The 27514-nt window shown below is 39.8% G+C and overlaps 1 protein-coding gene across 7 annotated transcripts in view; it reads right to left on the bottom strand.

The window, feature by feature from the left end:
* Window positions 1-27514, bottom strand: part of banp (BTG3 associated nuclear protein) — a 177024-nt gene that overhangs the window by 38302 nt on the left and 111208 nt on the right. For 4 of the 7 annotated variants that reach the window (XM_072279730.1, XM_072279727.1, XM_072279729.1 and 1 more), the window contains exons 11-12: window positions 24779-24811; window positions 21597-21641 (exon numbers count right to left, since the gene is read on the bottom strand). In XM_072279730.1, coding sequence (XP_072135831.1) covers window positions 21597-21641; window positions 24779-24811 — 78 coding nt within the window. The remainder of the gene's footprint in view (window positions 1-21596; window positions 21642-24778; window positions 24812-27514) is intronic. The other 3 variants (XM_072279731.1, XM_072279732.1, XM_072279733.1) reach the window with 1 other exon arrangement.

The following is a 27514-nucleotide window of genomic DNA, read 5'->3' as shown; positions in this document are numbered from 1 at the left end:
TTTAAGAGTAGCATGTGGTAGAGCCCACTAGGGAGAAGGCTATTAGAAGTATCCTAAAGAGAGACATGGGAAGTCAAAGACAGCAGTAAAGCAAAAGAGAGGGCATACAATGTCACAAAGATTAATGAGAAGGTAAGAGGATTGTGAAACTTTTAAAAACCAAGAGAAGGCAACTAAAAAAGCAATAAGGAGAGAAAAGATGAAATATGAAGATAAACTAGCTAATAATATAAAAGAGGATATGAAAAGTTTTTTCAGATATGTAAGGACTAAAAGAGGGGTGAGAGTGGATATCAGACTGTTCGAAAATGATGGTGGAGAGGCAGCAATGGGGGACAAAGAAAAGGCAGATGAACTTCATAAGTGTTTCGTGTCAGTAATCGCTGTGGAAAACACCAGCAGTATGCCAGACATTCAGAGTGTCAGGTGGCAGAACTAAGTGTAGTTACTATTACTAAGGGGAAGGTGCTTAGGAAGGTGAAAGGTCTGTGGGAACTTACCAGGACCTGATGAACTACAACACATGGTTCTGAAAGAGGTGCTGAAGAGACTATGGAGGCAACAATTGTAACCTTTCAAGAATTACTAGATTGTGCGCTATCCACACTAATGAAGTCCCAAAGTTCAAAAGAGTACGTTCGATCCTTTATTAAGAAACCAGCCAAGACAATCTTGCAATGATAAAAAAAACTAATAAAAAAACTAGTGATATAAGGAAATAAACAGCCCAATAACAATACAATAGCAATCTCGTGGTAACATTAATGGTACTGAGCATTAGCAGTCAACAGAAAACTATCAGCCCCAGCCCACTCCCTGGCTCTAACCAGACTAAACTGAACTTACACAAAGCATGAACATATAACTATACTCATTCACTTCTACCATGCCCCAACCCAAATGACAGATTACCCATAATAAATGCACAACATAAAATACAATGCAGATAGAAAATAGATACTGTACATGGCTCCTACATCCCAGCCCCTAATTATTACACTATAATAATTACAACTACATACTACTAAAAATAGGAGAAATGAAACCTTCAAGGATAAACATCTTAACATTCATACAAATGTTCTCTTTCTTCTTCCAGACAAATCATGCAACAGTCATCTAGACCAGAGGTAACCAGCACTGGCCCAGTACAGAGTAATCTTACCACCACTTTCTGTCAAGTCAGTAGGTCAAGACAAAATCATGAAGCTTCCAGAGCTGTACCTCCTCAAACTTCTGCCTCCTATAGAAGACAGATCTTGGTTTCAGGTCAGTTGAACCCTCTTCTGTCTCGAAAGACTTGAATCACTCATCCCATGAGTTTCGAACTGCTGTGTTGTCAACTATAAGTACAATGTCTTCAGGGAGAAAATTGTGTTTTATACCTGACCATCTCTGACGTTCCTGCAACTACGGTAAATACTCCGTGACCCACCGTTTCCAAAACAGGTTTAACATGTACTGGTCCGATCACAAACAACAGAAGATCTGCAGATACTGGAAATCCTCCAGCATTTTGTGTGTGTTGCTTGACATGTACTGGACTTGTTTCCATCTACGATGAACATAAACGTTTTCCTTTTGGAACTCTCCTGGTAGCAAGCATGGTGAGGTCTTCAGAAGCAACAGATGGTTGGGTGTAATGCTTCCAAATCATTGGGATCGAAGGATGTTTGTGAGACCTTAAGAATTTCTGAAACTCTGTTAGCAATGAAGGTTTGAAACCTGTAAGTTTCATTCTTGATATACTTCAGCACAGAAGTACTATCGGTCCAAATAATTGAGTCCCTGAACCTGCATGTGCACTTCCTTCCTCCACAGTGTTCAATACAACTTGCCATCATAGCAGTGATTAGCTCCATATGAGGGTTGGAAACTGACTTCAACAGAGCTCCTCTAGATTTTCCAGTGATAAAAGCACTGTACACCTGAGAACGTGTTGTGCAACAACAGGCAAGTCACTGCTCCATAGACATCTTCACTTGTGTCTGTAAAATGGTGTAAATGTGCAGCAGTAATTTCTCCAAAATCCAAGAGTTTCAAACTTCTGGTAACCTTGACATCTTCCAACTGGCAGAGTTCTTCCAGCAATCTTGTCCACTCATGAGCAACTGATATTGGTAAAGTTTCATCCTAGCCAAACCCATCCTTACATAAGTTTTGTTGGATCTTCTTAGCAGATAGCACCACCAGACTCAAGATTCCTAAAGGATCACCCTTCTAGTGAATGGTCCATCTTGAATTGTGATCTTAAACTTGAAAGTATCAGTCTGAATGCACCATCGCACACCCAGTACTCTTTCTACTGAAGGTATATCTTGATCCAAATCCAAAAGCTTTTTATCCTTCTCTCTTTGCTCTTTCTGTATCACAGATAGTCCACTATGCCTGCTGCTTATCCACTTTGTGAGCTGAAAGCTGATTCTAGCACAAATGAATACAAAGTCGTGATAGAGAGACACCACTCCTTCCTCTGAGGACACTTACACAAGACATAATGGAATGAAGAACCTTATCCACTGTCTCATGGTTACTCTGTTCTTCATTGTCTTCTCCATATTTTCTAAGAATGAAATTGGCACAGCTTGGTGGTGAAGTTGCTCCAAAGAGATGTATCACAATTCTAAGGTCCACCATATGTTGGATCATCAGTCCACCAGAGAAATCTCAGCAGATCTGCATCTTCCACTGGTACTTTAACCTGATGAAACATTGATCCGCCGTGTTCTTTTCTGAATGTGGTTACGACTCCAGTCAGTGAACTAGTAAGATGTGGTCCCTATAAAAGCTGAACATTAAGTGACATTCCCTGGAAAGTCTCTCCAAGGTCAAACACAACACTAAATTTCCCTTTTCTGGTGGTGGTAAACACCATGATGTGGAATGTACCAGGCTTTCCCTTCACTGTGTTCCAGGTCCTCTGTTGACATTCTTTCGGCATAACCGTTGGAGATGATGTCCTTCATGAAATCTGTGTAATCAGTGTGCAACGATGAATCCTTCTTAAACCTCTTCCTTAGATTTAGAGCACATTGTTCAGCAATCTTCCTATTATTAGTCACGTTAACTTCCTCCTTTCTCATAGGTAAATTAAACTGGTACTGATGATCAACCAGTTTTGAAGAATTTGCAACCACCTCTATGAATTTTGGTTTTCTCTTAACAAACCAGGTTGTTCATTCTGACTGCATTCCGGGAAGCCTGCTTTGAACCGCTGTTGCTAAAGTTCATCCAAGTTCAAAACTGAGATCCTGTTAACTGCCAGCTCAAGCTGAGCACAGTTTCTCCTTTCTTTCTTTTTAAATCTTTTTATTGAATAAGTATACAAAAAGGTAAGCCATATAGGCACTAATACACTGTTAGAATATAATAAAATTACAGGAAATATTAATACAAAAAAAATGATACAATGTAATTTAAACACAACATACTAAGGTAACATAATAGTATACTAATTTTTATATATATATATCTATCTCTCAATAGAGAAAAGGAAAAAAACCCCCAAAAAAAAACCCACTGTGCAACTAACTAAAAGCAATGGGCTAACTTGGAACCAAGCAGAGTTAAAAAACTTAAAATCACGTCCTCAATCCCGACCTCCATTAAAAACAGTAAAAAAAACAAGAAGGGTATATAAATATGGAGCAAAAAAAGAGGAGAAAAAAAATTACATTAAATGAAAATATTGAATAAAAGATCTCCAGGTCCGTTCAAATTTAAGTGAGGAATCATAAAGATTGCTTCTAATTTTCTCCAAATTCAAGCATAATATCGTCTGAGAAAACCAAAAAAAGGTAGTTGGAGCATTAAGCTCTTTCCAATGTTGTAAGATACATCTTTTCGCCATTAAAGTAAGAAATGCAATCATTCTACGGGCTGAAGGGGAAAGATTACTGGAAATTTTAGGTAGTCCAAAGATAGCAGTAATAGGGGGAGGAGAGATATCTATATTCAATACCTTGGAGATAATATTAAAAATGTCTCTCCAAAAAGTTTCCAGAGTAGGACAAGACAAAAGCATATGAGTTAAAGAGGCTATCTGCCCCGGACATCTATCACAAAAAGGATTAATATGAGAATAAAAGCGAGCTAATTTATCTTTGGACATATGTGCTCTATGAACAACTTTAAATTTAATTAGGGAATGTTTAGCACAGATAGAGGAAGTATTGACTAATTGTAAAATCTGCCCCCAGTCATCCACGGAAATGATAGACCCCAATTCCTGTTCCCAATCTACCCTAATCTTATCAAATGGAGCTTTCCTAAGTTTCATAATAATATTATAAATCATAGCCGATGCACCTTTCTGACATGGATTAAGGTTAATTATAGTATCTAAAATGTATGTAGGAGGAAGCATTGAAAGGAAGATTGGTTGTATTAATGCAATTAAGATTTTTTTTTGCCAAAATTTCTATATATATTTCAGGTATTACCAATCTTCATTCCAAAATCTTTTTTTGATAAAGGTGACTCAAAAATTTCTTCATTTATTTGGCAAAATAAAAACCCGAGACTGGGTAAAATACATTTACAGAAAGCTAAGAGAGATGGAGGTTTAGCATTACCTAAATTTAGGTTCTATTATTGGGCAATTAATATTCGACATATGAAATTTTGGTTACTTGACCAGGATATACTATCCATTCCTAAATGGGTAGCATTGGAATTACAATCTGTTCAGGGCTATACACTTGGCTCTATTTTAGGTTCCTCTCTTCCTTTTGATTTGAAACGCCTCAAGCAGGTATCTAACCCGATAGTTAAATATACCTTACGTATTTAGTTTCTCCAAACACAATGGTCTCCTTTCAGTGGTCCATTCACAGACTAACCCAACATTGTTCTAATTGCATAGGGTCCATCATTAACACTGCAATCACTTGCAATGGCTCCAATGCGGAAGTTCATTTGTCCCTATCAGCAGCTCAATTTCTGAATCAATCCCTCACAAATGGACATGTTTCAGGTAAGACCAACCCTGGAGATCCATCCAACATGGAATGTTCCCTTTGTGGACAGGCATACTTTCCTGCATATAAATGTTAGGTACTTCACAATCCTGATACAATGCACCTACTCATGACCTTCTTTTGAACAATGGTGCATAAGACAAATGCATGTCCTTTTTCCTGTGAAGTTGAGCTTGTTCACAAGGCCCACTGTGCAGACCATTGCTGTACTTCCCTGATCTAGCAAAGCATAAGTAACCACAGCCTTGTTACCCTTCTTAGACTTCACCGGTACTGGAAATATGGGGAGTTTATAATCAGCCCCTATAAGACCAGGGCACTACTCACTGCTATGTCTGATTCTTTCATAGCTTGTTTTGGTTCTGCACCCTTATCGTCAGAGTGAATATGAAGTATGCTGGGATGCTTGCCACTGCATACCCTGCATGAAAGACACTTCCTACAGTCCTTGCTGATGTGGCCTGTACAGAAGCAACCAAAGCAGACACTATTTTCCTTCAGGAAGCCAATCTTCTCAGTTTGAGCCCTTTTCTCCAGCTGAGGACATGTATCCAAAGTATGCTCACCCTCAAAGAACAGACAAACCCCTCTGGCTGATGAGGCCACTTCTCTTCCATTAGCTCCAGGCTCAATCTTAGCTTTATTTCATAATCAGCATACCGTTAAATGGCATATGTTCACTTTGATGCTGATGAATCCACTCTTTCAATATACACTCAAGATCTTCATTTTTCACTTTTTGCAGTGCTTTTCTATTTTTTATTTATTTCTGTTCGTTACATATGAGGTCACTTCTCAGAACTGTCTGCATTACGCAGAGACCTGCATTTCCCAGTGCTTTGTGGAATTTTCCATTTCTGATGTGAAGTCAGTACTTAAAAAAAAATTTTGGTTTTCAGATTTCGGAATTTCAGATAAGTAGTACTCAACCTGTACTACAGTTGCAGAGAAAGCACAGTGCAGATAGACAAAAGACGTGAAAAGGCCAAAACGAAGTAGATTATGTTATTAAAAAATCATCTTCGGTGTATAAAACACCCATTCAAGAGCCTAATAGTAGTGGGACAAAAACTCCTCTTGAGCCTGGAGTTATGTGTCAGTCAGTCATCAGATATATAACATGGAGACAGGCCATTTGCTCCAATTCACCCATGCCAATTGTATTGCCCAAAGAACTAATCCCATCTCCCAGCATTTGGCCCATGGCCCTCTAAACCTCTCCCAGATCTAGATGAGTTTTAAGTGTTGTTAGTGTGCTCCCCAACCACTTTATTCTAGTGGCTCATTCCAAATAGATATCACACTTTGTGTGAAAAAGCAGCTCTCGATATCCCTTTTAAATTTCTTACATCTGATTTTAAACCCATGTCCTCATATTTGTAGCACCCCTCCCAGAGAAAAAGACTATGCGCTTTCACCCTATCTATGATCTACATGATCATAAATACCTCTATCAGGTCCAAGGAATATAGTCCTAGTTTAAATAGCCTCCTCTTACAACTCAGGCCCCAAGTTCAGGCAACATGCTGGTACGTCTTTTCTGCACTCTTTCTACACTCTTCTCAAGCTATTTGTATACAATTAAAATACAAATACATAAAATGAAACAAAACAGTAAATGAAGGGAATTGTCAGAAAATCAGTCAGCAAGTCCAGAAAGAAAAGAATGAGTTAACGTTTCAGGTTGAAGATTCACCATCAGATCTGGGAAAGAGAGAAAACAAGTTAAGTTTTTGGTTGCAGAAAAGATTGGAGGGAAGTGGATAAGAGAAAGGAATATGTCTGATAAAGCACTTTTTCTTTGTCAAGACTTCAGCTGAAGTAATGCCTACAGTCTGGTTGCGAGACTATGGGAAAAATGCGATTGTGCTGGAGAGTATGCAGAGGATACAACTGGACTAAACCAGGTGAAGGTAACCGAAAGATCTTAAAGTCTTGGTGAGTTTGGGCAAAATAGTGAAAACTGGACCCAGCAGACTGCATGGAGGGAACCATTAGTTTAGCTCAACAGGCAGGAAGGCAGACCCAGCAAGACGCCATGGAGGGCTTAGAGCGTGACAAGGCACTAAGGACATCGTGGTCATCCACTACATCTGACTCCATCTCCAGCTGTCTTGATTCTGTCTTACCACTGAATACAGATGATCCCAGATGAGTTAGTGAGATTGATGCTATGCAACTCTTCCTCAACTTGGAAGGATGGTTAACAAATCATTCTTGTCATTCATCCTTTGTCGCTAGCCTGTCGTCACAGTGGCAAGTGTGGGTACACTGGTAGCTGTAGCCGCAAACCTGGACATTGGTGGATCAGACCATAGGGTCGTCATCCACTGACAAGGAGCATCAGCAGCTTTCAATAGCCACCTGAGTGACTGTGTAGCCTTTTTCAGGAATACACTGCTCGCCCCCATGGTATGAGCAAGGAGCTAGAAAGAGTGCCTTGAACATTGCCTGCTCCATTCTTTCCCTGGCCAGTTTACTACAGCTGACTCTATAACAGCAGACGAAATAGATTAGGAACTATTCGTCTCACTCTCAATATGTGGAACAGGTGCACACTGTCGGTTAGAGTCAATGCTGACAAACTTCAAGGGAAGATAGCCTAATGGGCAGAGAGTTGGCTGTTTATTGCATTGATATCACAGCCCTGATTGATACCTGGCTTGCAGGAGAGGGCGAACTTTGTGAAAGGAGTGTAGAATACATTCTTTTGAAGAGGAAGAGGAAATCAAGACCAACATGAGTGTGGGGTTGAATTTACAGTGAAGACAGATTCCTCATCCTATCACATGGTAGGAAGAATGTCACCATCATCAGCGCTTATGCCCCAACCATGACCAGCCCAGATGATGTCAAGGACAAGTTCTAAGAAGAATTGCACTCAGTTATTGTCATTGCTCACAAAATGGACAAGCTAGGCTCTGACAACATCTCCTAGGATAGAGTCGTTGGGAAATATGACATTGACTGCTATAGCAGCAACGGTCTCCTACTACTTGAGAAATGTGCCAAACATGAACTGTTGATCACCAACACCATCTTCTGGCTTCCCACCCGTAGCAGAATTTTTTGGATGCATCCCCACTCTAAGCACTGGCATCTAATTGACTAGATCATTGACAGGCTGGATGTAAGGGTGACATATTCTATGTGAAGTGCTGAATGCTGGACAGACCACCATCTCATCGTTTCTAAACTGAACTCCATATCTAGCCCAAGAGATGCCCACAAGGAAAAAAAAGCACAAGGATAGCTGAATGCCTCCAAGCTGAAAAGCAGCAACATAAAGCAGTCTTCAGCTGACACACTGAAAGACTGCTTGAAATCCACCACTCTGGACAATCAGAATGTGGAAAATGCTAGTCAACCTCTCAAAAGCTGATCTAAAACAGATTTTGAGATCTGCTACCAGAAATCCCAAGGACTGATTTGAAGAAAACTGTGGTGAATCAAAGAACCGCTGGATGAGAAATATTGTCTCGTCAAAGCGTTCCTCAGCAACCCCAAGTCCATCTCAAAGAAGGATGCCTTCAATAACATACAAGGATTGTACAACACAAACTGTGCCAGATTCAGGATTCCTGGTAGAGCAATAAAGCTGATGAAATCCAGGTGTATGCAGATAGGTATGATTCACAGAACGTCCATACTGCACTAAAAGAAATCTACAGCTCTGCATCATCATGGATCATCCCTTCTACTTAGTGCTGATGGAAACACACTGATCATGGACAAAGAGAAAAATCTTCATAGGTGGACTAAGCACTTTAACAGTGTTCTGAATTGACCTTTGACTATAAATGACAAAGCCATTAATCACCTGCCCCAAGTTCCTGTCAATGAACCACTGTATGTTCCACTGATCTTGGCTGAGACCCAGAAAGCAATACATCAGCTCTCTAGTGGCAAAGAGCCAGGATCAGATGCAATACCAGCTAGGCCTTCAAGGAAGGTGGTGCAGTGCTAACAGAAAAGCTTTATCAACTCTTCCAACTCATGTTGCAGCAAGAGACAATTCCACAGGAATTCAAAGACAATTCCACAAGAATTTAAAGAATTAACCTGTACAAGTGAAAGGGAAATAGACAGTCCTGCAACAACTAATAGGGAATATCCTTGCTATTTATTGCAGGCAAGATCTTCTCCAGACTTCTTCTCAACTGTCTCACATCACTCCTTGTTATCAGAGAGCCAGTATGGATTCTAGAAAGAGTGTGGGACTATTGACATGGTGTTTGCTGCAAGAGAAATGCCAGGAGCAAATCACTAACCTTTCTCCTGATACGTTGATCTGATTAAAGCCCTCAACACTTTTAGCAGAAAGGCTCTGTGGACGATCACGGTGAAGTATGGATGGCCAAGGAAATTCATCACCATGGGGCAGCAATTCCATGATGGCATGCAAGCTGTAATTCAAGACACTGGTGGGACATCCAAATCCTTCCCCGTCTCAAATAGGGTCAATCTTGGCACCAACACTATTCAGTCTAGTGTTTTCCACCATGTTGACTGATGCCATTAGAGATGGTGATGTGGGCATTGGCAGCAAATTCCGCAGTGAAACAATAACTATGGTTATGACACATATTATCAGAGATTTCCTTTTGCTAATGACTGTGCCCTTAATGCTGGTTCAAAAGATGATATGCAGCACTCTGTTGTCAAGTTTTCTGATACATGTACCAACTTTGGGCTTACCATCAACACAAAGAAGACTGAAGTGATGCATCAGCCATTTTGAGGGAAATCATATTGACCCAAATATCACAATCAACATTAAAATACATTAGTGGGCCTGCCCAATATCTGCACCATCCTGATGCAGTCCCAGTTATGCTGCTCAGGCCAAGTCACTCATTCGCCAGACTGCTTTACCATAAACCACGGAAAGGAAAATGTTCACATGGAGGTCATGTGAAATGCAATGAAGACACTCTGAAAACTTCACTAAAAGCCTTTGGCATCAACCCAGACCCATGGGAACATATCACCCAGGACTGGGTTGAGTGGCGCTCCTCCCTCCATAAGGGCAGAGTGACACGTGAAACAGAAAGGACAATTCCAGAAGAGAGACGAGGCTGGCCGGGAAAGCCCAAGCCAGTGACCCCAACCCAACATTGCTGCAATCTTTTGTCCACACTGCCAAAGAACTTTTGAGTGTCAATTGGCCTCTCCAGCCATCTGTATACCCACAGGCCAGTACAGTGCCTACAAATCTCATCATTGCATGATGGACGAATGAACACAATGAAAAATATATGACCATGCTGAGTATGCAGAGAATAATCTATATAATCCCTATCTCCAGTATGAGGCAACAAGTCAAACAGTAAAAAGAAAGGGCCAGGTAAGCAACTGTGGCAAATGTGGTGAAAATTTGCTCTGGATCTACTGTACCACAGATTCCTTATGTAGTGCTATTAGTACCTGTGATGCCTTCAGTCTATCTCCATTTTACCCTCACTTCAGGCAGGGTTAACTCTGGCAACTTTTAAATAAGGCTTGTGAGTTAAACTGCATCAGAATGGCAACCTCAGATTCCTGCTCCAGTCTACATTCAGGCATATATTGCTCTTCAGATCGGACAGAATTAGAAAAGTATAATCAAAATTTAAAATCCATATTTTAGCATTAACAATGTTCATAGAAACTCTAGAATAAGTGGCTTTCATCTTTTTATACAATTTGGATCGGGAAAAAGCAACTGATGAGCTATCTGGAAATGACAGCTGAAATTCTCCAGCTTTACTGTTGGGTCATCATTTTCTACATACGTTTGGATATGCAGGAACCAAAGCATTTATTTACAGAGATAAAAGTACAAAAATATAAGGAGGGAGTTGCAGACAGGCCAACAATTGACCTGTCAACCTTGGCATTACAAAGAATGTGTCTTTCCATATAAGGATAAGGATCAGACTTCAGACCTCAGATAAAGATTACCTATTTCAAGAACAATCTGGTTTTTGGATCTCTTCCCCTCACTCATAACATCCCCATTGCTTCCCATCTCCACTCACCTCCCAACCAGAATGCTTTAGTGGCAGTTTAAGTGTCTACATTACTCAAACAATGGCGTGCAAATGCAAATCTGACATGAGAGACAAAACTGGTTAGCTTCTTGAAATAGCCCTAGTGGTGGCAGTGTGCAATTAACCTCCATCCGTGTTTTGTGCTGCCTGCTTATTTACATGATAACTGTGTGCAGTAAGTGCTAACAACAGTGTAGAGTATCAGCAGTATTATTTAAAGCTAGCTCTCACTTCTAATATTGGAGATGTCTTAAGAATGCAACATGAACTAGGATCATCAATGTACCAACACTCTTCAATACAATCCATTCTCCACTGTAGTGAAGAATTGAGCAGCAAACAATAGAGTGTCCAAATAGGAGTAGAAGTGATCTCCATCTCACTCCCATCTCCAGCCTATCCATCTGTTGCCTCTTTTACTGTTACAATAAGACGCAGAACAAGCACCTTATCTTCCATCTAGACACCTTGCACACACAGGACATATACTGAATTCTAGAATTTCAAGTAACTTAATTTATGTCTCTATCAGTCATCTGAGATATTAGCTCTGTTGCTGAAGAACATGCTCTGCCTGACCTACTTATAAGTTGACCTACTTATAAGTTTCCCTGCTCTGCATTTTGCAACTTCTACATCCTTTTGTCTACGCTCGTATTCTCTCACTACTCCTATTCACTCATAACTTTGTTTACAGATTATTCCCATGGTCAACTCAGTTTTATTCTGTCAGAAATATGTCCCTCATCCACCCTCTCTGCAACCTTCCCAGTCCTGATTAAGATTTTTCAACCTGAATTATTTGTTTCCCTTCCCGCAGATGCAGCCTGTCCTGCTGAGTACTTCCAGGACAGAAGCAGCCCTTGAGCTTGATGATGTGTGTTCTCAAGTTTTTTCTATCTTCTGCCTGATGGAAGGTAGACAAGAGAGAATGACTAAGGTGAAAGGGTTCTTTTATTGTCTGCTTTCCCGAAGCTGCAGGAGGTATAAAACAGAGTCAATGGGGGGGAGCTGATTTTCATGATAGACCAGGCTGCATTCACACTTTTCTGCAATGTTTGTGATTTTAAGCACAGCAGCTACCTACCAAGCTCTGATACATCCAGATAGGATGCTTTTTCCCATGTGTATGTACAAAATACTGACAGTCATTGGGAACATGCCAAATTGACTTACCCTTCTGAGGAAGTTAACTTACTGGAATTCTTTGCTGCTCATAGCAGCTATGTGGCTGGACCAGGACAAGGTGTTACTGATATTTACACTTAGGAACTTGAAGCTCTCAATCATCTCCCCCTCAGTACTACTGCTATAGAGAGGAGTATGTACTCTGTCCCACTTCCTGAAGTCAATGACCAACTCTTTTGCTTTGCTGAGGGAAAGATTCTTGTCTTGATACTATGCCACCAGGTCTCTGTCTCCTTCCTGTGTTCTATCTCATCATTGTTTCAGATACCACTCATGACTCATACCATCTGCAAAATTGTTGGAGGTAGAACAGAATCTGGCCACATAGTTGTAACTGCATAGGGGGCAAAGTAAGGCGCTAAAGACGCAACCTTGCAGGACGTTGATATTGAAGATAATCGTGGCAGAGGTGTTGCTGCCAATCTGGAGTGATTGTGGTCTGTTGATTAGGAAGTCAAGAAACCAGCTGCAGAGAGGGGTGCTAAGTCCTAGGTCAAGGAGTTCTAATCCCATAATCCCATCTCCCTGCATAAGGGCAATATTCTCTATTCCCTGCAATTTATGTGTCTATCTGAATACTTCTCAAACCATATCTGCTTTTACCTCTTCCTCTGCAGTGCTTTCCACATATCTACCAACCTTTACATACAAAACCTGTCTCGTAAATTGCTTCAAACTTTTCTCCTCTCACCTTAAACTGGCACAGTTCAGTGACATTTCTATCTTTGATCACCTGCTATATCTATGCCTCTCATAATTTTATGCACTTCATCAGGTTGCCCTTCAGCTTCCTACACTCCAGTAAAACAACTCAAGTTTATCCAACCTCTCCTTATAACTAATTCTAACAAATCCAACAAGTATCATGACAAACCACATCTGCATTCTCCACAACCTTCCTATAATGCTGAGACCAGAAATGGGTACAATTCTCCAAATGGCCCAAACCAAAAGTAACTGCAACATGATGTTCCAAGTATTATACTCACTGCGCCAGCCAATAAAGCAAGTATGTCAAACATCTTCTTTACCAACCTATCCTAAGTTGTATTGCCACTTTCATCCTCTCTCTTTTCTTCAGTGCTCCAAAGGGTCTTGCCACTTATTTTTATTTATTTATTGAGACAGCACAGAATAGCCCTTCCGGCCCTTTAAGCCACGTCACCCAACAACCCCCAATTTAACTCTGGCCTAATCACGGAACAATTTACGATGACCAACTAACCTCCCAATCGGCATGTGTTTGTCTGTGGGAGGAAGCTACAGCACTTAGAGAAAACACACATTTTCCACAGGAGGGCTCTACAGGCTCCTTACAGATGACATCAGAATTGAACTCCAAACTCCGACACTCTAAGCTGTAATAGTGTCTCCCTAACTGCTACATTACCCGTACTGCGTACTTGCATTTGACCTTTCAAAATGCAACACCTCCAACTGATCTAATCTGTACTGTATCATTTGACAATCTTCCTACCTACAACTCCACCAACTTTTGTGGTATCTGCAAACTTACCAATCAGACTACTCAGATTTTCATCCAAATCATTTAATTTGTAGCTTGTCTTTTTCAAGATCAAAGTTCTAAATAAATTTTATTATCAAAGTATCTATGTGTTACCATGTACAATCCTGAGATTCATTTTCTTGTGGTATACTCAACAAATCTATAGAAAAAACTGGAGGGCGGAGCTTAGTCAAATGGCAACTCCTTTGTATGCATGTTCGGAAACAGTTCTAGTTCCATGTTTAAAAGCTCTATTTTTCCCTTTCAAGGTTCTTTTGAAGACCCTGACCTGGAGTAAACGCTGACTTCGGTTCTTTGCAGGAATGGGACCCACTCTCAGGGTTTCACGACTGGACGTTATCCAACATGCCAAGGGCGTGGCCTAAGAGTTCGGCTCGCCTTTGGAGGCCTAGGATCTCAGGGCTCTGGAGATGGGTGGATCAAAGGTCGGTGTCCTGACAGACTTGTGTACTGTGGGAGCAGGAAGATCTTTGGCTGTGTGTCCAAAGACCTGAGATCTTTGGGCACAGAGCACAGAAAAAGTGACACAACGGACTTTTAACATGGTAAGCCAGCGAGCTGTTTGTTATGTCTCCCCTCTCACTGTGAAACAAAGACATCTCTTTCTTCCTTATTACGGAGAGAGAGAGAGCCTGCAGTATGTCGTATACCAGGTGAACGTGTAGTCTTTGGTCTGTTTCTTTGCTGTTGCTTTAGCTTGAGTGCTCAATAGTGAGTGCCAATGTTTTTTTTTGCCAGTGGGGAGGGGGGATTGTTGCTTGCTGCCACTTACGTGCGGGAGGGAGGGGAGCTGGGAAAGACTTTGGGGTTCTAACATTTAACTGCCATGCATTCTTTGGACACTCCTCTGTTTTCGTAAGTGGTTGCGAAGAAAAAATATTTCAGGATGTATATTGTAAACATTTCTCTGACATTAATTATACCTTTGAAACTTTTGAACAATAACTATAACAGAATCAGTAAAAGACCACCCAACTAGGGCAATCAACCAGAATGCAGAAGACAACAAACTGTGTAAATATATAAAGATTAAACAATAATAATAAATAATTAAGAATAAGCGTCAAGAACATGAGATGATGAGTCCTTGAAGGTTGAGTCTATTGATCAGTAATAAGTAAAAAATATTCAATGATTTTCAGGGCTGCCAATTTTTTATATATTTGGTTCATTTCAGCTTTCAGGTTTTATTAGTTTTTAGCAAAATCAGCTAATTTTGGTTGTTCAAAAAATTAGTCAAGAAATGCATCAACATTCCATCGCTTTAGCACTCTATTAAGCACAAGGGCTCATATGTGTTCATAAGATTTTCAAGCAATCTTACAAGAAAGAAGGAATTATCTGCCTGCACAACTATCTTCATGATTTGTCTGGAAAATCAGAAAGGCATCAGAACAAATTTTAGATTTAATTTTAGTTTAAGGCCAACCTAAAATTCCCTATAGGTTTTAGATCTAATATATCTCATTCCAGACTGTGTTCAGTATGACTCAACACTGAAGAGTAAGAGGATATTAACATCATTCAGTCTTGATTCCTTTACCAGAGGTGAAAAAAGGTATTAATATGTTTTTGAAGCAGACACTACATAATTTGATGGGTCACAGCAGGTCCCACTTGATTCTGCTAATTATTTGTTCTATTATTTCACGTGGTTGGGAGGATGCTAGCCAGGTGCTATCGTATAATCAGAATGTGCCACCACGGTCACCAGAATATTTTATTTTTCTGAGCAGTTTTCCAATCGTCATTATCCTGGCTGCAGGAGACATACTTGTGTGATATTTGACTGATGCATGTATCTTCAGTGATAAAGGGCACTTAATAACTAATTTCTCAATATTGTGATGGAACTATAGATGATCTGTAGAATTCAACACATGTCCCAGGGCATAGGTGAGAGAACATTTGGAAATGTGAGAAACAGCATCCATCATTAAGGACTCTCACCATCCTGGTCATACCATCCTCCTCTTCAGAAAGGGGATAAAGGAGCCCAAAGACCCACACTCAATATTTTTGAAACAGCTTCCTCCATCAGATTTTTGAATGGTCCATGAACCCACAAACTTTGTTATTCCTCTTTTGAGCTATTTATTTATTATTTGTAACTTAGAGTAGATTTTATGCCTTGTACTGTACTGCTGCTATAAAACAATAAATTTCATGACATGTCAGCAATAATAAATGTGATACTGATTCGGTTGATGGTGTGAACTCAGAAGAACAGTGTGTGGGTAAAGTATTGATGGAGCTGAGAGGCGGCAGATGGTGTTCAACCTGGAGAAGTGTGAATTGATTCATCTAGAAGGTCAAATTTGAAGACAGAGTACAGGGTTAATGGCAGTTTGGAGGAACAGAGCGATCTTGAGGTTCACATATATAGATCTCTCAAAGTTGTTGTGCAAGTTGAGAGGGTAGTTAAAAATGATATGCTGGCCTTTATTAATCAGAGGATTGAGTTCCAGAACCATGAGATAATGTTGCAGATCTATAAAACCCTTGTTAGACCATACTTGGAATATTGTGTTTAGTTCTGGTTGCCTCATTTTTAGGAAGGATGTAGAAGCTTTTGAGAGGGTACAGAGGAGATTTACCAGGATGCTGCCTGGATTAGAGAATATGTCTTATGAAGAAAGGTTGATTGAATTTATACTGCTATTTGAGAGAGAGAAGAATAACTCTCATGTATCTGTATCACAATGGAATAAAGGGAATTACAGAGGCATGAGAGGAGCATGCCCAGGTGGATTGGAGGGGGATACTGGAGGGGATGATAGCAGAGCAGAGATGGCTTAAGTTTCTGGGTATAGTTCACAAGACGCAGGATTAATATGTCCCACAGAGGAAGAAGTTCTCAAATGGCAGGGGTAGGCAATCATGGCTGACAAAGGAAGTTAAGGACTGCATAAAAGCCAAGGAAAGGGCATATAAGGTCACAAAAAGTGAGTGGGAAGTTGGATAATTGGTAAGCTTTTAAAATCCAACAAAAGAGAACTAAAAAAACTATAAGAAGGGAAAAGATGAAATATGAGGGCAGACTAGCCAATAATATAAAGTAGAATACTAAAAGTTTTTTCAGTTACTGTATATAAAGAGTAAAAGGGAGTTGATATTGAACCACTGGAAAATAATGCTGGTGAGGTAGTAATGGGGTACAAAGAAATGGTAGATGAACTTAATGGGTACATTGCATCTGTCTTCACTGTGGAAGACACTAGCAGTGTGTCAGTGGTCCATGAGTTTTAAGGAGCAGGAGTGAGTGCCATTGCTATTACAATGCAAGAAGGGCTAGGCAAACACAAAGGTCTTAAGCTGGATAAATCACCTGGGCCAGATGGATTACATCCCAGAGTCCTGAGAGGTTGCTGAAGAGATAGCAAAAGCACTGGTCATGATCTTTCATGAATCACTTGATACTGGCATGGTCCCAGAAGACTGGAAGGTTGCAAATGTCACCCCACTCTTTAAGAAGGGAGGAAGGCAAAAGAATGGAAATTATAGGCCAGATAACCTAACCTTAGAGGTTGGGAAAGTGTTGAAGTCCATCATTAAGGATGAGGTTTCAACGTACTTGGAGACTAATGATAAAATAAGTTAGAGTTAGCATGGCTTCTGCCAAGGGAAATCTTGCCTGACAAATCTGTTAGTGTTCTTCAAGGAGGTAACAAGCAGGGTGGACAAAGGAGTGGATGTCGTTTACTTGGATTTTCAGAAGCCTTTGATAAGGTAGCACAAATGAAGCTACTAACAAGATAAAATCCTATGGCATTACAGCAAATGGCATGGATAGAGGAAAAGAGAACAGGCAGTAGGCAGCAAGTGGGAATAAAAGGGGCCTTATCTGGGTGGTTGCCAGTGACTAGTGGTGTTCCTCAGGAGTCAGCATTGGGACCGCTGCTTTTCACATTGTTTGTCAATGATTTAGGTAATGGAATTGATGGCTTTGTGGCCAAGTTTGCAGAATGATATGAAGATAGCGGAGGGGTAGGTAGTGCTGAGGAAGCAATGCGATTGCCGCAGGACTAGAGAAACTGGAAGAACAGGTAAAAAAAGTGGCAGATGGAATATAGTGTTGGCAAATGTATGATAACGCATTCTGACAAAAGGAACAATCGTGCAAATTATTACCTAAATGGGGAGAAGGCTCCAATATCAGATGAGCAGAGGGACTTAGGAGACCTCATACAAGACTCCCAGAAGATTAATTTACAGGTCTAAGTCTGTGGTAAAGAAGGCAAATGCAATGATGGCATTTATTTCAAGGGGAATAGATTATAAAAGCAAGTTAACAAATTTCACGACACATGCTGGTGATAATAAACCTGATTCTGATTCTGAGATACTGCTGAGCCTTTACAAGACAGTAGTCAGGCCGCACTTAAGAGTACTGTCAACAGTTTTAGGCCCCATATCTCAGAAAGGATGTGTTGTCACTGGAGAGAGTCCAGAGGAGGTTCACTAGTATGATTTCAGAAATGAAGTGGTTAACATATGAGGAGCATTTGGAAGCTTTGGGCTCGTGCTCACTGGAATTTAGAAGAATGCATCGGGATCTCATTGAAACCTACTGAATGTTGAAAGGACTAGGTAGGATGGATGCGAAGAGGATGTTTCCTATGGTGGGGGTATCCAGAACTAGAAGGCACAACCTCAAAATTTACAGGCGACCCCTTAGAACAGAAGTAAGGAGGAATTTTTTTAGCCAGAGAGTAGTACATCTGTGGAATGCTTTGCCACAGACTGCGGTGGAGGCAAGTCCGTGTGTATATTTAAGGTGGAAGTTGATCGTTTCTTGGTTGGTCAGGGCATCAAACGATATGGTGAGAAGGCAGGTGTACGGGGTCAAGTGGGATCTGCGATCAGCCATGATGCAATGACGGAGCAGACTCGATGGGCTGAATGGCCTAATTCTGCTTCTATGTCTTATGGTCTAAGGCAGGGGTCGGTAACCTTTTTGCCTCTGTGGGCCGGATCGCATATTAATGAGCGGACAGTGTGCCAGATAAATGCCATAAAAAACCTGAAATATGGGAATTATCCATTTAAATACATGTAGTTAAGTTTTGCCTCAAATTAATGAATAACACATGCTAGAAAATCATTTGTGCTTAACGAAGGATGCCAATTAGTAATCAAAGAACTCAGTTTAGTTTTTCTGTCCCACCATTGCTAGTGCCCCATCAGTTGTGATGCCAATCAGCTTCGACACATTAAGTTTCATTTCTGACATCATTTTCAGCAAAGCTTCAGAAATGTCTGCTCCAGTAACCGTGTCCTTCATAGGAATTAATTGAATAAACTCTTCAAAAATTTGAAAAGTTGAGGTCACTCCTTGCACAAACACTGCAAGTTGAGCAGCGTCCTCAAGTCTGTACTCTCATCAAGCACATTAATGCAATTTGTTGCAGGCATCCCTTAAACAACTTTTAACATCTGCTGACATTTCTTCAACTTGCCGTGTGATTGTTCTTGCTGACAGGCTGATAGATGCAAATAAAGATTTCTTTTCAGGACAAACAATATCCACCACTGCCAGTAAACATTCTTTGACAAACTCTCCATTTGTAAAAGACTTCACCTCTTCCGCAATACGTTTTGAGACCTCGTAGCTGGCACGGTTATTTCCTTCATTTTCACTGCTTTTTCGGCACTCAGCATCTACCTTCCTGAGTTTTGCATTCATTGCCATTGGAATCTTTTTCCTTGATTTTATTTTGAAACGCGAGTTAGTCAACAAGTATCGTAGCACATGTAAATATCTGGATACTTAGCGTGGATTTCTAGTTAAAACACAGTGACACTGTTTCTGTTTACAAATTTGAACGATCCCATCTGAAAACCTGCGCGTGCACGGACAGTATCTAATACGTATTAATAAGGTAGCCTGCCTTCCCGTCATTCGTATATACCAGCGTTTGATTTGGAACAAAATGGAACCTGGGGCCAGTGTAACAAGAAGCCATACATGTCCATCAGTGTGGTCGCGTGGAAGCATAGTATCCCAATATTTGCTTGCGGGCCAAATCTGGCCCGCGGGCCGTAGGTTGCCTACACACGGTCTAAGGTTTAGCGAACTAGGGCTTGTCTCCTTGGAACGAAAGAGGATGGGAGGTGACTTTATAGATGAGGAGTAGATTGAGTGGATAACCAGAGACTTTTTCCCAGAGCAGAAATGGCTAATACCAGACGGCATAATTTTAAGGTAACTGGAGGAAAGTACACGGGGGATATCAGGGTTAAGTTCTTTATACACAGAGTGCTGGGTACATGGAACACCCCACCAAGGGTTGTGATGGAGACAGATACATTGGGCATTTGAGAGACACTTCAATAGGCACATGGGTGACAGAAAATGGAGGGCTATATAGGGGGAGAGAGTTAGATTGATGTTAGAGTAGGTTCAAAGGTTAGCACAAGAGCCTGTTCTGTGCGGTAGTGTTCTATGTTCTATGAGTAGCACAGTCAAACAGTAAGTAGTGAAAGCTAGGTCAAAGGGCCTGTTTCAGTATGCAATACACTGGGGCTGCAGCTTATATTGCTATATTGACTGCCCTGTTTTACATACTATTTATTACAAATTACTATAAACTGCATATTGCACATTTAGACAGACGTAACGTAAAGATTTTTACTCCTCATGTATGTGAAGGATATAAGTAATAAAGTCAATTCAATTCACTTCTGTGCCCTCCAGCCTTTCAATGTAAAGTTTTAATTCCTCAATGGCTAAAGTAAGACACCTCTAGGGATGAAGTTACATTCTTTACGGATCATATACTCTACACTTGATTAAGTATTTCAGTATACTTTTCACCCTGGCTAAAATAGTAAGTTCCTAGTTTCGAAGTAGTAGTGGAACTCTTCACTCAAACACTGAAATAATTTGACAATACATGTGAATACTGCTTTTTTACCTCACTCTGTTAATGCCCCATTCGCATTATGCATATTCTCTTAGCACAAATGACTCCCCCTGAATGGAAATAAAGAACTCATTGACTCACTCTTTGGATTGAAATAAAGAAAGAAAGGATCTTCAAACACGCATCTATTCCATCTTTCACTACTTAATGCCCAGCTATACTATTCCCATTAACAGCTCCATACACAGCTCAATCACAATTCTCCTGGGTCCCCACTTCCTTTCAACCATTCAGTTCTTGTACCAATCAGCATAACTCTAATCACTACCCTTGCATAGCAACATTTTGACCACTTTGTACTATAATTGATTTTTTTTTGTTCCAATTGTGTTCCTTTCTTGCACAGTTTTGTACAACTTATGCTTTATTTTTCTTGTGAATACTATGTCACTAATATTACGTGCCTGTGTTGCTGCTGCAGGTGGGGTTTTCGTTGCATCTGTGCATACGTGTACTTGTGCATATATATAATAAAAACAACTTTTATGATCAATTTGTCTTGGACTAAGCAGCTGAAGATACCTACATATGGTGTACCTTGGAAAAGAACACTTGCAGTGATGCACTTGGGCTAAGATTATTGTCTTCTGACAATTATAATCATCTTTCTGGACATAACATCCACATGTGAAGAGCTTTCCTGTTGGTCCTTGCTAATCTTAATTTTGTTAGAGCCAAAAAACAATCCAATAATGAGTTGATGTCAAGGGCAAATTTATGACTCTCTTTTGAAAATTCGGTTTTTTTAATCCAAGGTTGGACCAAGGCCATGATGCAGTCTCATTTCATTTAACATGTCATTTTCGGTCTATAAATGTGAATGACTTCCCAGCAAGTTCAAATAGAAAACTTGAACAATTGACAAAATACATTTTGAAAATATGAACTATTTACTGTGGAGTAGTTCTTCAAAATATTAAAAATAATCTTTCAAAGAACTTACCTGGCCATCTTGACTAACATGGACTTGATGTATTTGAAGATTGCCCTACAGATAAAGAAAGGAAAAAATACTTATTTTAACATTCATATTGTGTGCAGATTGCTCCATTCATCAAACAATTGTTTTCTTCTTTTTGTGATTTATTTGGCAGTCTATTTACCCTTTAGATAAACTTAATCAGAAAAAGACATATGGGAAACAAAGTTAAGGGAATCATTTGAGAATGAACAAGACGTTCACTGTCAGGACAATGGGCTAAATAATGCTGGCAGTGCTCAGTGATCCTGAAAGTAATAGTTGGTCTTCTGCCACTCTCATGCTGTAGGTCTAAAAAGCACTGAGTCGTGGATGCCAAGCATCTGTCACTATGCTGGGTTACTGGTCACCATGAAGAATTCAGTGGCACTGCCTTGTCCTGCTGGAAGTCTCCATTATGCTGGGGAATCTGCCTCCCTGAGCCTGCACCAACCACACCTGCTACAGTAATATGTCAATTGGCTATCTCAGCCTGGAGAATGAGAAAGCTTAGCATACATTATTTTCACAGTTTTATTGATTTCTAAATGATTTAATGCATTTTAATTACCCCTTTTCAGCAATTAAAATGCTTTCAAGAGTTCATAACCAATTTTAACTAATTTTATACTCTCTGATTGAACTGAAAAGCCTGTTTCTTTGCTCTATATCTCTGTAACTTCATATGTCAGAGCCATTTAAAATTTGAAATAGAAGAAGTCCATGGATTTTGACAGGTAACAAAGCTCCATCCCAAACCTTGCCTCCTGTCAAAGTATTTTGGTGGCAAGACCTGTGCAGGACCCCACTTGCTCTATCTCACTAGAAGCTTCCTGCGTCTTGAGAATAATCTTCCTGCATCTTGGGAGCAGGAAAGACGAAAAATTCAAGTATTATTCAGACCAGATTGTTAATGAATCACAATTGAACTTAAATTAAAATTTCATCAATGTATTCAATTTTTCTATGTTTCAAGAAGCTGCACCACAAATCACAAATCTATAATGGTGAGTCAACTCTGGTGTAATACTGACAAGCCAGCTGTTAGCTTGCAACTTCTGGAATGAAATAAAAATAGAACACATTGGAAATACACAATAAGTAAATCAGCATTTATAAGGATAAAACACTAGCCAGTTTGAAGTGGGTGTCAGTCATTAAAGTTGCATTTTGAATTCAGCAACAAATCCAAATAAGACAATAAGTTCCTTCCGTGCTTCCAGCTGTGGAACAGAACCCCACACTAAGTGGAAAGAATAGTTGTGAGGCAAATAGAAATTATATTGCATAACTGGTACAATTAAGATGTCAAAATAAGTTTATCTTTAATTACAAAATGATGGACCAATGTGTAAATATGAACATTCAAAAATTATTAGAACTTAAAATCATTCAACAGGTAACTTGTAGCAGGTTTCAAATGGTGTGCAGACTTGGAATGGAGAATAAAATGCAAGATGAAAAGATGATAATGAACAAAAAAGTGATAATAAAGACATATACAGTCATGTAAAATTGCACAGGTAAAGAAAAATAAAGTACAAGATACTTGTTATTGAATCTTAAGAAACAGATTACATTAACAGCTACTTTTTTTTCCAGTAACAAAGCATTCTGTTCATCATAACTTCATACAAAATACTGTATATGCTAAAATATTCCCTCATCTCTTTTACACACTGGCAGAGAACTACAAAATGTTATGCAAAGTGTTTAATCACTTGATGAACACGTGACTCTCCAGTTCCTCCCTCACCACCATCCAGGGACTGAAACAGCCCTTCAAGGTCCAGCAAAGATTCGCATGCACCTCCTCCAACCTCAACTACTACATTTGGTGCTCCTAATGCGGTCTCCTCTACAGTGGTAAAACCAGCTGTACACTAGACAACTGCTTTGTGGAAACCTATGCTATGCCTGCAATGACCATCCTGATCTCCCATCTGCACACCATTACAGGCCACTGGCTCTATCTGCCCCCTTTTATCTCTCTCTTTCTCTATCTCCACCTATTGCCCAACCACCACTGTCAACCAATTCCACCCCTCCCTTCTTCCTCACCTGGCAACATCTGCTTCTACATCTGGTTTCACTTATTGAATTCCCGCCCTGCCTCACTCCCCCCTTTCACCTCTTTAAACTAGGAATTTGTCATCTACACTCCCAGTCCTGATGTAGGGTTTCAATCTAAAATGTTGACCATCTCCTTGCCTCCACAGATGCTGCTTGATATGCTGAGATCCTCCAACAGTTTGTTTATTGTCATGTAGCTTGACGGACTAACAAAATGATCACCAAAATGTAATACACACACACATACTCGCACTATTCGCTGGGCTTCTACTTTTTTGTAATTAATGGAAGGGGAAACTACAATCCCCTTCCTTAAAACTGAATAACTTGATTTCATAAGCAATGTGAACAATGACATATATACATATTATATTTATTTTAGGTACACTGAGGTGGACCTTTCAAGACATTCAAAAGAAGGAAAGGCAATTCATTTACAAGGATTCAACATGTCAATTATCTGAGTTCCTTTGCATTATAAGCTTCAAAACAAGTATAAATTAAATCAGATTCTTGATGTTACAAGTTGCTATCATTTTGAAATAGAGAATGAATAGGCTGTCAATCATTAATGTCACCAACTGAGAAGATGCGCACAGCAGACTCACAAATATTTTAATTTTACACTAATTAAAGATGCTTCTGAATCATTTGAAAAAGTGTTTCATGGATACTTCTAATGAAATTCAAGCTATAGCCTATCTCTAAACTATCTATGAATTCTCTACAACTACACCAAAAGAGATAGCCATCAAGTTGAAGATAAACATACTGTGTATAATTTGAGTCTGATTTTTTTTTAACGTAGTGGAGGATTTTATTTTTCCCAGACTCCAAGTCAAAAATTGTAAATTACAGCTGATTAAGTACACAAAGTTTTGAAGAGTTTAACTTTATTGTTCAATAGAGTTAACTGACATATAGGGGGTCACAGCAGCTTCTAAAATAAATGTATTTTAGCAATAAAATATGCAATGCAATGAAACAATTAATTATGCATTTAAGAATAATCGGTAATGCAAGAAATATATTTTTTTTAATGTAAAGTTGATTAAATCAATGATACCCAATGTCCTAACATTAGGTCTGCTTACCTGTACTTGCGGAAGTACCTGGAGGCAACAATGCTGTAAAATGCAAGTTATAAAATCAGTACCTCTGATCTAGTTTAAATGCTGCATACTAACAGGGACCGAACATTGGAATTAACTGAAGTTAAAATGTCATAAAGCCAAATCAGTACATCAGAATTCCGATGTTTAAAGTATTTAAGTTTTTAAATTTTTGTTCAATCAAGAACAAAAGGCATGAGCAGTCTAAATTAAAATAAACAATACCTTTTTACTTGTTAGTGTTTAATAGCCAAGTTTTCTCTCATTTCTTCCCGTGTTGTTGTTAATTCTATATTAGATTATTATTCCTTGGGTTTAGCTGCCACCAAGTTCATATACAAACCTCAACAGAGTGCCAAAACTACACAGCCCAGCAATGATCAAGATTATCAAAGCTGTGATCAATCCTGTTTCCAGTCACTCCAGCCTGAGTTTCTTAATAATAACTGAAAGCAAATGCCTTAGCCTAATCATTTTGGAATCCCAGGATGCTGAAACTATTTGTCTACTCCTGACAGCACCATAGAGGCTATGTTCAATACATAAACCCAGAATACTCCAATGAGAAGTTATTTTAAGTATATTTTTATTAATTTAAGAGGTGTGGACATCACTGGCCGACAAAATCGCCCATTCCCAAATGCCTTTGAGAAAGTAGTGATATGCCACTTTCACAAGCTGAAGTTCTTCAGATGAAGGTATACCATTAATTGGTAAATTGATTTATTATCACATGTACCCAGGTACAGTGAAAAACATTCATTTTGCATGCCACCCATACAAATTATTTCATCACAGCAGTCCAGTAGAGACTTCCATGATTGGGATCCATTAACAAAGAAGGCAATCAGAATAATTCTCAGTAAGGATGGAATGAAGCTTGAGGGAGAACGTACAGATAGTGGCATTTTCCTATAACTATACTTCAAGCAAACTTCAAGTATACAGAATCACTTGAGAAAGTTTGCCAGATTTTATTTAAGGCAAGGTGTATCAATCTGAGAAATAGTTAAAATCTACTTTAAAAATGACATGACAGAAAATAAAGCAAATTTGCAAAATTTAGAGATTCTATTCTATTGCCTTTGCTTTATGCCGTGAAATTTGTTGTTTGCAGCAGCGGTACATTGCAATAAATATTTTTTAAAAAACAATAAATTAATAAATTATGTATGCGTATGTATATAGGCATCCATTAGTCTCTTGAGACCATGGATTTGTGCCTTGGAAGGTTTCCAGGGTGCAGGCCTGGGCAAGGTTGTGTGGAAGACCGGCAGCTGCCCATGCTGCAAGTCTCCCCTCTCCACGCCACTGATGTTGTCCAAGGGAAGGGCACTAGGGCCGATACAGCTTGGCACCGGTGTCGTCGCAGAGCAATGTGTGGTTAAGTGCCTTGCTCAAGGACACAACACGCTCCCTCAGCTGAGGCTCGAAGTAGAGACTAGAGACCTTAACCACTTGGCCACGCGCCGACACTATGCATGTATAAGTGTGTGTGTGTGTGTGTGTGTGTATATATATATATATTTATATATACAGTATATATACACACACACACTGTATAAGGCTCCCTATAGAATGGCACCAGAATTCCAGAATGCCATGAGATGTAATAGCGTGACACTAAACACAACATTATCAAAGTGCCCAATCTACCATGGCCTTAATTTAATATAAAAATTAAATTAAGTAAGTAGTACAGAGAGAGAGGGAAAAATGTGAAGTAGTGTTCATGGGTTCATTGTCCATTCAGAAATCTGATGGTGAAGAAGAAGCTGTTCCTGAAATATTGATTGTGTGTCTTCGGGCTCCTGTACCTTCTCCTTGATGATAACAATAAGAAGAGGGCAGGCCTTCTGTGATAGGGGTCTTCAATGATGGATGCAGCCTTTTTGAAGCATAACCTTTTGAAGGTACCCTCGATGCTGCGGTGGCTAGTGCCCATGATAGCGCTATCTGAGTTTATAATTTTCTGCTGTTTTTTCTGATCCTGTGCAGTGGCCTCTCCATACCAGATTGTAATGCAACCAGTTAGAATGCCCTCCAGTGTAAGCCTGCAGAAATTTGTGAGTCTTTGGCGACATACCAAGTCTCCTCAATTTCCTAATGACGTATAGCCATTTCCTAATGATGTATAGCCATTGTCATGCCTTTGCGATTGCATCAATACATTGGGCCCAGGAGAGATCTTCAGAGATGTTGACACCTAAGAACTTGAAACTGCTCACCGTTTCCACTGCTGATCCCTTGGGCAGGACTAGTGTGTATTCCCTCAACTTACCCTTCCTGAAATCCAAAATCAATTCCTTGGTCTTACTGAGATGTTGAGTGCAATGTTTTTGTTGCGACAACACTCAACCAACTGATCTATCACACTTCTGTATGCCAGTTCATTATCATGTGAAATTCTGCCAACAATAGTTGTGTCATCAGCAAATCTACAGTTGACGTTTGAGCTGTACACAGCCACACAGACGTGGGTGTAGAAAAAGTAGAGCAGTGAGCTAAGCATAGATTCTTGATGTGCGCCACTGTTGATTGTCAGCAAGGAGATGTTATTTCTGATCACACTGACTGTGGTTTCCCAGAGAGGAGGTCAAGGATCAAGTTGCAGAGGGAGGTACAGAGGCCTAGGTGTTGGAGCTTGTTGGTTAGAACTGAGGGTATGATCATGTTAAACACTGAGCTGTAATCAAAAAACAGCAGCATGATGTAGGG

This window comes from Mobula birostris, chromosome 15 (genome assembly GCF_030028105.1).
Source record: "Mobula birostris isolate sMobBir1 chromosome 15, sMobBir1.hap1, whole genome shotgun sequence".
Classification (NCBI taxonomy): Eukaryota; Metazoa; Chordata; class Chondrichthyes; order Myliobatiformes; family Myliobatidae; genus Mobula; species Mobula birostris.
This window is presented reverse-complemented; position numbering and strand designations above follow the sequence as displayed.